At 61.9% G+C, this 10,566-nt stretch overlaps 1 protein-coding gene across 1 annotated transcript; it reads left to right on the forward strand.

Annotated features, from left to right (window-relative positions):
• Positions 1 to 2,852: 2,852 nt before the first annotated feature.
• Positions 2,853 to 10,566, forward strand: CNN2 (calponin 2). Its single transcript, XM_042977514.1, has 7 exons — positions 2,853 to 2,964; positions 7,051 to 7,172; positions 7,644 to 7,710; positions 7,815 to 7,952; positions 8,622 to 8,738; positions 8,893 to 9,039; positions 9,558 to 10,566. The coding sequence occupies exons 1-7, from the start codon at positions 2,902 to 2,904 to the stop codon at positions 9,825 to 9,827; spliced, it is 924 nt and encodes a 307-aa protein (XP_042833448.1). The 5' UTR covers positions 2,853 to 2,901; the 3' UTR covers positions 9,828 to 10,566.

Consider the following 10,566-nt stretch of genomic DNA (forward strand, 5'->3'; position numbering starts at 1 on the left):
ACCTGAGGTGTTGAATTTTGGGGTGTCTGAGTCTGGATGTTTTGGGTTCCGGGAGGTTGAGTGCCTAGCACCCAGGTCAGCAAACTACCTTCTGTGAAGGGCCAGAAGCCAATGTTCTCAGCCTCGCGGCGGACAGAGCCCTTAGCTCACCGTGTGACACAACGGCAGCTGGAGACGAGTGGGCACAGCTGAGTGCCAATAAAACTTTTGTGCGACACACATTTTAAAATTATATGATTCCCACGTGTTGCAGAGTACTAGTCCTTTCACCCACTTAAAAATGTTGGAGGGGCACCTGGGGGGCTCAGTCGGTTAAGCATCCGACTTCAGCTCAGGTCGTGATCTCGCGGTCCGTGAGTTCGAGCCCCGCGTCGGGCTCTGGGCTGCCGGCTCGGAGGCCAGAGCCTGCTTCAGATTCTGTGTCTCCCTCTCTCTCTGCCCCTCCCCTGCTCACACTCTGTCTCTCTCCCTCTCAAAGATAAATAAACATTTAAAAAAAATGACGGTTAAGAATGTGAGAAAACATCGTTATCTCAAGGGCCAGACCAAAAAAATGAATACACAAATCTGGGATCTGGATGTGGCCCCCGGGTCCAGAACAGTGCTGGCCGATAGAAATTTATAAGACCAACCGGACCCATGGTTTTAAATTCGAAGCCACATTAAAAGAACTAAAACAGAACGGTGTTAGTAATACGTTTCACATAACTCGTTATCTTGAAAATATTACCATTTCAACATGCAACGTATGTGAAAAATTCCCGAGGTGTTAATTTACACCCTTTTCCAAATCCGGGCTGGGCTTCCCATGCCCAGCACGCCTCACTTCCCACGCTGACATAGCGTGGAAACACTCACGCGTAGCTGGGGTGTGCAAAACTTACACCTCACAGGAAAGCGCGTATGTTCCCGGGGTGTTTCAAATCTCCTCAGATGTTCTCCCCAAATGGAATTTACTTTTAAGTCAGGATGAATTAAAATCTAGGACGAAGCCTCTGCTCCCTGGCTGCCGGGGGGTGGGGGGCCCTGCCTCGAGCGCTCACTCGCCCCGAGAACTTGCCCGAGCGGGCACGGCGTGGACGTTAGGGCTGCACACACAGGCAAGCGTCCGGTCCACCTTGTCCGTCTCAGCCTCCCAGGGCAGGGTGGGGTCCCCAGAGTCACTGGCGGCTCCTGGACAAGCACCGGCGGGCTGGGCACGTTGCTGGCAGCCGCTGACCACCGCAGCCCGGGGCAGGGGCCCAGGGGAGCGGCTTGAGCCGCCTTCCCGCCGCCAGCCGCACAGGGCCCTGGGTCCCACGGATTCCCGTGCCCCAGCAGGACCCGCAGGGGGGCCATCTGGCTGCCCCCCAGGGCCCTGCCGCCCTCACAGCACCCCACCTCGATACCAACAATCCACATTACTCCCACACTCAGAGCTGCACCTTCCCGTTGTTGGCTCCCCGCCATGCACTGGTCCCCCCTTTCACAGATGGGGAAGCTGAGACCCAAAAGGGAAGGGACTCACCCGAGACCACCGGCTAGGACTTGAACCCTGAAGAAAGGACCTTCGGATGGAAGGAATCGGAAGGGTTGACAGATATCCAGGAAGTGGGGGCCAGGGAGGCGCGCTCCTCAGGGAAGGGATAGGGGTGAGTCACCTCTGAGCCCTCGCAGAGCCCAACCAGCTGCTTGTCACGCGTGCCAAACTCCTACTCATGCTTTTAAACCCCGTCTCCCATGTCCCCTTTTACATGCAGCTTTCCTTGACACCTCTCCTGGTGCCTTCCCTTCCCTCCAGTTTCCTTCATCCCTCTTTCAGGCTTGTCTTTCTGTCCTGTACCTGCCCACAGGGGCAGGGGTGGGGTCTGGGCCTGGCTCAGTCGTTCTAGGGACGGGCTGGACCAGAGCTAAGGTCTCCTGTGAGCCAGCATCTCCTAGCAAGGGACTGGCCCAGAAGCCAGGCTGGGGAGCATTTGAGGAGTGGATGAATGAGGGAGAGTGAGCTGCTGAGTAAGTGAATTCATTCATCCCGTCACCTATTTGTGAATTTATTGATCTATCGGTACAAGCGCACACAGCCTGTTGAGAACCACGTGCGTGCCTGGCCTGGAAAACTTGGCAGCCTCAGCCCTACCCCAGGACATGCTGACCTCTCGTCTCTGTCCCACTGTCTCCCCACTCCCTGTCATCCCTCGGTGGGACATTCGAGGCCCCTTGTCATTGCTCGCCTTCCCCGGCCCATCGGGTTGATCCCCACGTGCTTTCAAGCACTGACGGTCTCTGCAGGGCTTGGCACCTTTGGTTCTGCCGGGAACGCTATCCCTTTTGGGCTGGCAAACTCCTACTCATCCATCAAAGCCCCAGCTGCAGCGGCCCCTCCTTGGAGGAGCCTGCCCTAGTTCCCTTGTCCACCACCCAGCTGTGGGAGTCCCAGGACCCGGGTGGACCGGGAGGCGCCTCAGTGTGACAGAGAGGGGTCCTCGTCCGTGCTCCAAGGTGCCAGAGTCCCACCCAACAGTGCCCCCCTTCGCGTCCTCGCGCAGAGGGGCAAACTTAGACGCAGGGAGGCTGCCGGCGCCGCCTGGGGTCTTCCAGCAGGGAGAGGGCAGGGGGGCCTCGTCTGGGCCGCCCGGAGCCCCTGCCCCTCCCCGCGTCCGCTTCCCGGCGGCTCGGACGGGACGAGGGGGCCCCTCCAGCCCCGGGGACGGGGCGCCCCGCCGGGGCGGGGGCGGGGCGGGGGTCGGGGCGGCGAGGGGCTCAGGAAGTCGGGCCGCAGGAATCCGACGCGGCCCGGCCTTATAAGGACAAGTGCGCGGGGGCCAATCAGCGGCGGGGGCGTGGCGCCGGGCCCCGCGCGTCCCCCGCCGCCCCGCGGGCTCGTCCCGTCCCGTCCCGGCCCGGCCCGTCCCGCCGCCAGCCATGAGCTCCACGCAGTTCAACAAGGGGCCCTCGTACGGGCTCTCGGCCGAGGTCAAAAACCGGGTGAGTGAGGGCGCGCCCTCCGCGCCCGCCGGGCTCCCCAACGTGGGGCGGGCAGCGAGCGCCCAGACCCGGGAGGAGGGTGGCCCTCCGACCCCCTACCGCCCGGGGTCCCCGGGGGCACCCTCCCGAGCCCCCCTCCCGGCCCCAATGTGGGGGAGCGGTCTGGCATCCCCCCGCATCTAGGAGTGCTTGGGTCTAACCCCTTCCCCTAGCGCTCCCCCCCCCGAACCCCTCCCTCACTCTCAGCCCCACGGCCCTTCCCGCGTTTCCAGGCCCGAGAATGCCCCGAGGGGACCCCAGCAGCCCCCTCCTCATTCCCCGGCCACGCGGGCTTCAGGCGGGGAAGGGGAAGGGAGCGGGGCCAGTCCCCCGTTGTTTTCCAAGGGTGTGGCCCCCCCTCAGGAATTTCCCCACCTCTAACACCTGGGGTGGGGGGGCAGGACCAAGGGGGAAGTTGGACCTGGTGGGGGGGGGGGTGCCCCTGCTCAGCTGCTTCTTGCTGACTTCCCTTTGTCCCCATCTGGCAAAGTTAAGGTGGTGGCAAAGGCGTGTTCAGGATGCTGGGGGTCCCGAGACCCGGGATGGGGCCTGGGGGAGACACTGTTTGAGAAAGCACTTGTTGGCTGGCTCAGAGAGCAGCAGACACTTCTGGAGGGTCACACAGCGGGGTCCAGCCTACGGAACGGAGAGCAGCGGGTGATCCCTGACCCAGGGAGATGGCCCTGGCCCGGGCCAGTCACTCTGGGTCCTTCCAGCAGGAGGGGAGCTTGTCCCTCCCACCGGGCACCTGGGAATGTGGCCCCACAGCCAGCAGCCCCCGGGAGCCTGCCTGGGCATGTGGAAGGCATAGCCTTGCCAGCCAGGGACCGGCACCTGTCCCACTGGCAGCCCGGGGATCGCGGACAGGAGGGGGACCGCGAGGGCCTCCTGAGCTCCGAGGAGCTGGCCTCAGCCCCTCGGACAGAGGGAGGCTGAGCCTTGGGGAACTAAGGCGCAGTGAGCAGGCTAAACCTCGTTCTTCACTCCAGCAATCGCTGGATGGGGTGACCGGTTACACCGCCCGTGCTGGTGCTGGTGAGTGGCCCACTCAGCCCCAAGGGAGGTTAAGAGCCGGGTCTGTGTGTGGGGCTCCCAAGAGATGTCACACGAGCTGCCCAGAACCACACACGGCTGCGAGCGGCAGAGTCAGGGCTGGAACCCAGACCTGCTGCACCCGCCGCCTGATGGCCACCCCCCTGCGTCTCCCGGGGCGGCAGGAAGTGGGTGAGGGCGTGGCACCCGGCCCGTGCGCAGGCAGTTTCCGCAGACGGAAGGGGCAGGTCGAGACCTGCAGTGTCTGGGATGAGGTCAGAAGGCGCCCGGTGACCAGCCCTCAGCTTGCAGGTCTGGAGAATGGGCAGGGCAGTGACTAGCTCGCCAGGGTCGCTGGGGCCGCACCAGAATGGGAAACCAGCTTCCTGGGGCTTCCGATCCACGCCGCGTCCACTTTACCAGCTACTTAAGAGGAGGTTAAGACCTCTGGACACCTCTGCCTGGCCCCCCGTGCCTCAGTTTACCCCTGGCTGGATGGCATGAAGGCAGGCTGATGTCCAGCGTCCCTCTGAGCAGTCACTCAATTTCCGGCCGGCTGGGGGGGGTCTAGACCTCTGGGAACAGCTGGTCCCGATTTAGCAGGGAGGCAGCGGCTGCATTCCTGGCAGTTTGCGGTGAGGAGGAATGTGCTGAAGGCCGCTGTCCAGTGGGGGGAGGGGGGAGGCGGCGGCCGCGGGTGGGGCTGGCCGGGCGCCTCTGCCCAGGACCGCGGCCCCCAGGAGCCATCAGGGGCCAGCCCCGCAGGCACGCGCGGTGTCCAGACCAGCTGGCCTGTCTCAGGCTCAGCTTCTCCTTCTCAGGGCAGGGCCGCGGGGCTGTGGGAGCCAGGAGATGGGGGGTGGGCCAGGAGGATCGGGTTAGCGGGCCAGCCTCCCCGCCTTTGTCTCTGCTGTGCTCTGGTCAGCTCAGCCCTGATCCCATGTCGTGAGGTTTCTATGCAGGAGCCAAGAAGTGGGGCCCAGTTCAGGAGGCCCTGATGCAAACAATTCTGCACAGCTGGGGAAACTGAGGCACAGGGTGAGAACTGTGTCCATGCTCATAAGGGAGTTGGGAGCAGAGGTGAGAGTAGAAGTTGGGTCTGCAGAGGGCGGCTCTGGGGTCCTGGTCCCCTGGTAGGGGTGGAAGGACAGGAAGGGAGAGCGTCCAGGGCAGGGATCTGTGTGGGCAAATGTGTGCGGGCATCTCAGCAGCCGCCCTGGGGCTGTCCGTGTCTGCCCACACACTGGCTTGGGTCCCCCTGACTTGCTGTGGCTTCTCTGGGCCCCAGCTATCCTGGCTTTCTTGGCCTTGGGTGCCCCGAGGGAAACATGGTGTGTGTGTGTGTGTGTGTGTGTGTGTGTGAGAGAGAGAAGAGAGAGAGAGAGAGAGAGAGAGAGAGAGCTGGTGGGTAATGGGTGTGCACTGATGGGAGACCGTGAACATTTTTGTCCATTTACCCAGGGACTGTGGAGACAGCACTGAGCTGGGCAGCAGAGTTTGAGGGGTAGATCATAAGCAAGGAGGTATATCGTATAAAGGTAAAAGCTAGAAGGAAAATAAGGCAGAGTGGGGGAAAGAAGGGCATGAGGAGGGCTTTCCTAGCCAGGGTACTCAGGGAAACCCTCTCCAAGGAGGTAACCTTTAAGCTGGATCGGTGACTAGATTGAAGGGAGGGACCCAGCCATGCAAACATCTGAGCCAAAAGTGATAGCTTGTGCAAGGGTCCTGAGGCATTAAGTGGTATGGTCAGTGTAAGGAGCGGAGAAAGTTTTAGTGGTTCCTCAGTAAGTTTAACATAGGGTTACCATGTGACCCAGCAATTTCACTCCTAGAGACACATCCAAAAGGATCGTATGTGAATATTCATGGCAGTGTCCTTCACTGTAGTCAAAGGTGGAAGCAACCCAAATGTCCATCCATGGATGAATGGGTAAATACAACGGGTCCATCCACACACTGAAACGTTACTCAGCCGTAAACAGGAGCGAGGCGCCCACACCCACCGCCCTGCGGGCGGACCCTGAACACACGACGCTCAGGGAGGGAACCCGACACGAGAGGCCACACGGGCTGTGAGTCCACGTGTGTGAAATGTCCAGAACAGGCTCGTCCAGGGGCAGGAAGGGGCTCGTGGGGGCCAGGGGGTGGGGGGTGACTGCTCTTGGGGACAGGGTTTCTTTTGGAGACATGGAATGTTCTGGAATTAGACTATGGCGGTGGTTGCATAATATCGTATGTTAAAAACTACTGATGGTTTACTGTTTTTTTTCGAGAGCATGCTCACGAGCCAGGGAGAAAGAGAGACGATGTTAAGCAGGCTCCACACTCAGCGCAGAGGCTAATTCAGGGCTTGATCTCACGACCCCGGGATCATGACCTGAGCTGAAATCAAGAGTCGGATGCTCAACCGAGCCACCCAGGCGTCCCTGAGCTGTTCACTTAAACATGGTTAAAATGATAAATGTTATGTTATTGTTCTCTCACCACAATTTAAAAACCGCAACAGAGGGGCGTCTGGCCGGCTCAGTCAGAGCATGTGACTCTTGACCTTGGGGTCGTGAGTTCTAGCCCCACGTTGGGTGTAGAGTTTACTTGCAAAAAAGGGTTTTTTTAATAAATAAAATAGGGGCGCCTGGGTGGCTCAGTCAGGTAAGCGTCGGACTTGGGCTCAGGTGATGATCTCATGGTCTGTGGGTTCGAGCCCCGCGTTGGGCTCTGTGCTGACAGCTCGGAGCCTGGAGCTGCTTCGGATTCTGTGTGTGTGTGTGTGTGTGTCTCTCTCTCCCTCTCAAAAATAACCATTAAAACAATAAATAGACAGACAACAGACAAGAGCGGGGTTCTCCAGTGCGGGGAGAGCAGGGCGCCGCCAGGGCGTGGGGGTGGGACCGGAAGGAGCCGAGAGCAGGTGTTTGTCGCCAGAGGTGGGGGCGTGTCTGAGCCTGCGAAGGGGGAGCGGCCCCGCCCTCCCGGAGCTCCCCAGCTGACCGCACCCCGTGTCCTCTGCCCACCCAGCTCCTGTCCAAATATGACCCCCAGAAGGAGGCCGAGCTCCGTAGCTGGATCGAGGGACTCACCGGCCTCTCGATTGGGCCCGACTTCCAGAAGGGTCTCAAGGACGGCGTTGTCTTGTGCACGTGAGTGCGGTGGGCAGGTGCCGGTGGCCCTGACGGTGTGCGCTTCGAGGTCACACGGTCCCATGGCCCCAGGGCTGGCTTTCCCCGCGGCGGGTCTCGGGTCTCGGGTCCTGCTTGTCTTTCGCCTTCTCGCGTGGCCGCTTGGGGGCGGCTCTCTGGCAGCCAACGTTCTCACCTCACACCCGCCCTCGGGTGGGAGCCTCCGCGTTCCTGGGCCCTTCCTCCCTGAGTCCTGCTCGGGTGGCTTCAGACATCCCTGGGCGTGCAAGTCCGCAGACTCGCCCCCCACGACAGTGGTTGCCACACTCGGGCCCTCTGCTCCCTTGCGGGTGAAGATTACATCCCAGGCGGGGAAACTGAGGCCTGGAGTGAGGTTGCTTGGGAAGGCATGAGTGTGGCAAGAGTACAGTTCGTTTCTCGGGTCTCTGAGGCTCCCCTGCGCTAACGGAGGGTCCTGTCCCCCCTCCCCAGACTCATGAATAAGCTTCAGCCGGGCTCTGTGCCCAAGATCAACCGCTCCATGCAGAACTGGCACCAGGTGAGGCGCCCGCAGGCGGCAGGAAGGGGCAGCTGACCCACCACGTGTGGCGGGCGGGTGGGCGGGCCGGGTGGCCTCACGCTCCTTCTCCCGCCTTCTCCCAGCTGGAAAACCTCTCGAACTTCATCAAGGCCATGGTCAGCTACGGCATGAACCCCGTGGACCTGTTCGAGGCCAACGACCTGTTCGAGAGCGGGAACATGACCCAGGTGCAGGTGTCCCTTCTGGCCCTGGCCGGGAAGGTGAGGCCCAGAGACGGCACCAGCCACCTCGGACTGCGTGCTGGACAAGGCAGGCACGGTCCGCCCAGTCGCGGACTCACGGTCTCAAGGGAGGAGACGAGGAACAGATCTTTTACTTAAAAAATAAAAAACCAAGCTTTATATTTGAGAGCAGTTTTAGGTTTGCAGCAAAGTTGAGAGGAAGGTGCCGAGATTTGCCGCGTGCCTCCTGGCCCCGCGCGCACGGCCGCCCCATGGGGTGGCACTGTGTCCCTCAGGGGACATTTGTCACAATCCGTGAAGCTCCGTGGACACACGCCATTGTCAGCCAGAGTTCATCCCCGAGTCACCCTGGATAGATTAGAAATACGTCACATGTTGTGGGAAACACCCTGAGCACAGGAGGATCCGGCCAGTGTGTGGGGTCTAGTGACCAGGGAGGAGCGAGGGGCAGGTGTCCCTGCCCGGCGAGCTGCTGGCGGGTCGGGTAGGAGGGGTGGGCAGTGAGGATGCCCCCCGCCCCCCCGAGTCCTTGTCCTGAGCTGTCAGACCGCTGGTGGCTGAGGTGCTGGGTGGGGGCGGGTGGGAGCCCGTCCCCGTGCCTCCCCCAGAGTTGCACAGTCTGGGCCCGGTGCAAGGGGCTCCGCTGCCCCCCACCGCTTTGATGCTCCCAACACCCCTCCCCTCCAGGCCAAGACGAAGGGGCTGCAGAGCGGCGTGGACATTGGTGTCAAATACTCAGAGAAACAGGAGCGCAACTTTGATGATGCCACCATGAAGGCGGGCCAGTGCGTCATCGGGCTCCAGGTGGGCTCCCGGTGCCTCCGACCCTGGCCCGCCCCGGTGGGGTGGGGGCTTCTAATGTGACCCGGGCCCGATGAGCCCCGTGTCCCCTCAAGTTCAGGGCGGGGCCTAGAGGCCTGGCGGGGGCACCTGACCTCTCCTGCCCGCCTCCCTGCAGATGGGCACAAACAAGTGTGCCAGCCAGTCGGGCATGACAGCTTATGGGACGAGAAGGCATCTGTATGACCCGAAGAACCACATCCTGCCACCCATGGACCACTCAACCATCAGCCTCCAGATGGGCACAAACAAGTGTGCCAGCCAGGTGGGGCTCCCCGGGCCCCCCGGGCCCCACCTCCCTGCGTGCTCTTATCCTTGTCCCCACGCGTGCCTGTCACTGAGAGTCCTGCTCTGGAGTTCCCTCCGACCTCTCTGCCAGCTTGCTGTGTGTCCCGGGGAAGTTACTAGCCGGCCCTGTGCCTCACCCGCCCCTCCCTCCCCAGGATTGCCCAGGGGCTCCGTGCAACCCTGGTATCTTCGGATCTGCTGATTCTTACTTTCCTGCCACCTGGCATGTGCCAGTACGATGGTCTTGGAAGTCTTGGGTTCTTGGGACGCCTCGGCCCTCACCTGGGGAGCTCCCTGGCTGGCAGGGAGAGCCGGGCCCATACAGTCGGCACAGAGGGCGAGAGAGGGCGTCCAGGCAGGGCTGGGGGGGGGGGGGAACCCACGGGAGCCTGCGCTACGTTCATACCCAGACGGAGTTGGTGCGGGGGGCAGGGGTGGGTGTGGCCTCCGTTGGCCCTCCTCCGCCGCCCTCACGCTGTCTCTCGTCCTGTGCAGGTGGGCATGACGGCCCCCGGGACCCGGCGGCACATCTACGACACCAAGCTGGGGACCGACAAGTGTGACAACTCGTCCCTGTCCCTGCAGATGGGCTACACTCAGGGCGCCAACCAGAGCGGCCAGGTGTTCGGCCTGGGCCGGCAGATCTATGACGCCAAGTACTGCCCGCAGGGCCCGGCGGCCGATGGGGGTGCGGTGGCTGCAGGCGACGGCCCAGCGGAGGCCCCGGAATACGCCCCCTACCGCCAGGAGGAGGCGGGCCACTGAGCCGCCGGAGCGGGGCGCCTCCCCACCTCACCCTGTCTGCTTCTCGCGTTTTTCTGTTTTCGTCTTGTGTTTCTGCTTGTCTGTGGGGAAGGGGTGGAGGTAGATCGGTGGGCGGGGTGTCCGCCAGAGCACCTCCCGCCAGCGAGTTTCCCAGCAGGCTTTGGGCTGGCCTGGGGGGTGGAGGTGTCGGGGGAAGAAACCTGGGCAGGGAGGGGCCCTGCCCCCGAATGGTTTCCGGTCGCCTTTCCCTCTCTTCCCTTTTCTCTGCCGATCAGTTTGTGGTTTCTGTGCCCACAGAAGCTTCGGGCAGTTTTAATGAAAGAAAAATAATATTTTTTGCAGGGGAGTGGGGGGCGGGGTTTGGAGATGGTGGAAGGGGATGCCGCCGAGAAGGAAGCAGGTCCCCTGGGAGAGGGCAGGGCCACAGTCCCCAAGTATTTCAGGTCTTGTGAGGACCTAGCAGTCTCAGTCACCCGTAGCCCACCCCCCCTCCCCAGGGCCTAGCGGAGAAACTGAGGCCCAGGCAGGACAACAGAGTTCTGCCTGGTTGACACAAAGCCAGGCCCGCCCCCCACCCTTCCCCTACTTGTCCCCATTCCTCTGCCAAGTACTGCACAGGGATCCCCACCCGGAGGTCCTCCCTGGGGACTGGCCCCCATCCAGGAGCCCTGGGACCAAGAGATAATGTGAAATGTCAACTGTGGACCAAAGGCAATAAAAACCTCTTTTTAGGAAGAAA

Source organism: Panthera tigris, chromosome A2 (assembly GCF_018350195.1).
Source record: "Panthera tigris isolate Pti1 chromosome A2, P.tigris_Pti1_mat1.1, whole genome shotgun sequence".
NCBI classification, from domain to species: domain Eukaryota; kingdom Metazoa; phylum Chordata; class Mammalia; order Carnivora; family Felidae; genus Panthera; species Panthera tigris.

Bases quoted from the DNA above. Each gene is read 5' to 3' on its own strand.
- CNN2 (XM_042977514.1), top strand. From the start codon at position 2,902: ATGAGCTCCACGCAGTTCAACAAGGGGCCCTCGTACGGGCTCTCGGCC. The intron at 7,953-8,621 runs GTGAGGCCCAGA...CCTCCCCTCCAG, and splicing joins TTCTGGCCCTGGCCGGGAAG to GCCAAGACGAAGGGGCTGCA. The intron at 8,739-8,892 runs GTGGGCTCCCGG...GCCTCCCTGCAG, and splicing joins AGTGCGTCATCGGGCTCCAG to ATGGGCACAAACAAGTGTGC.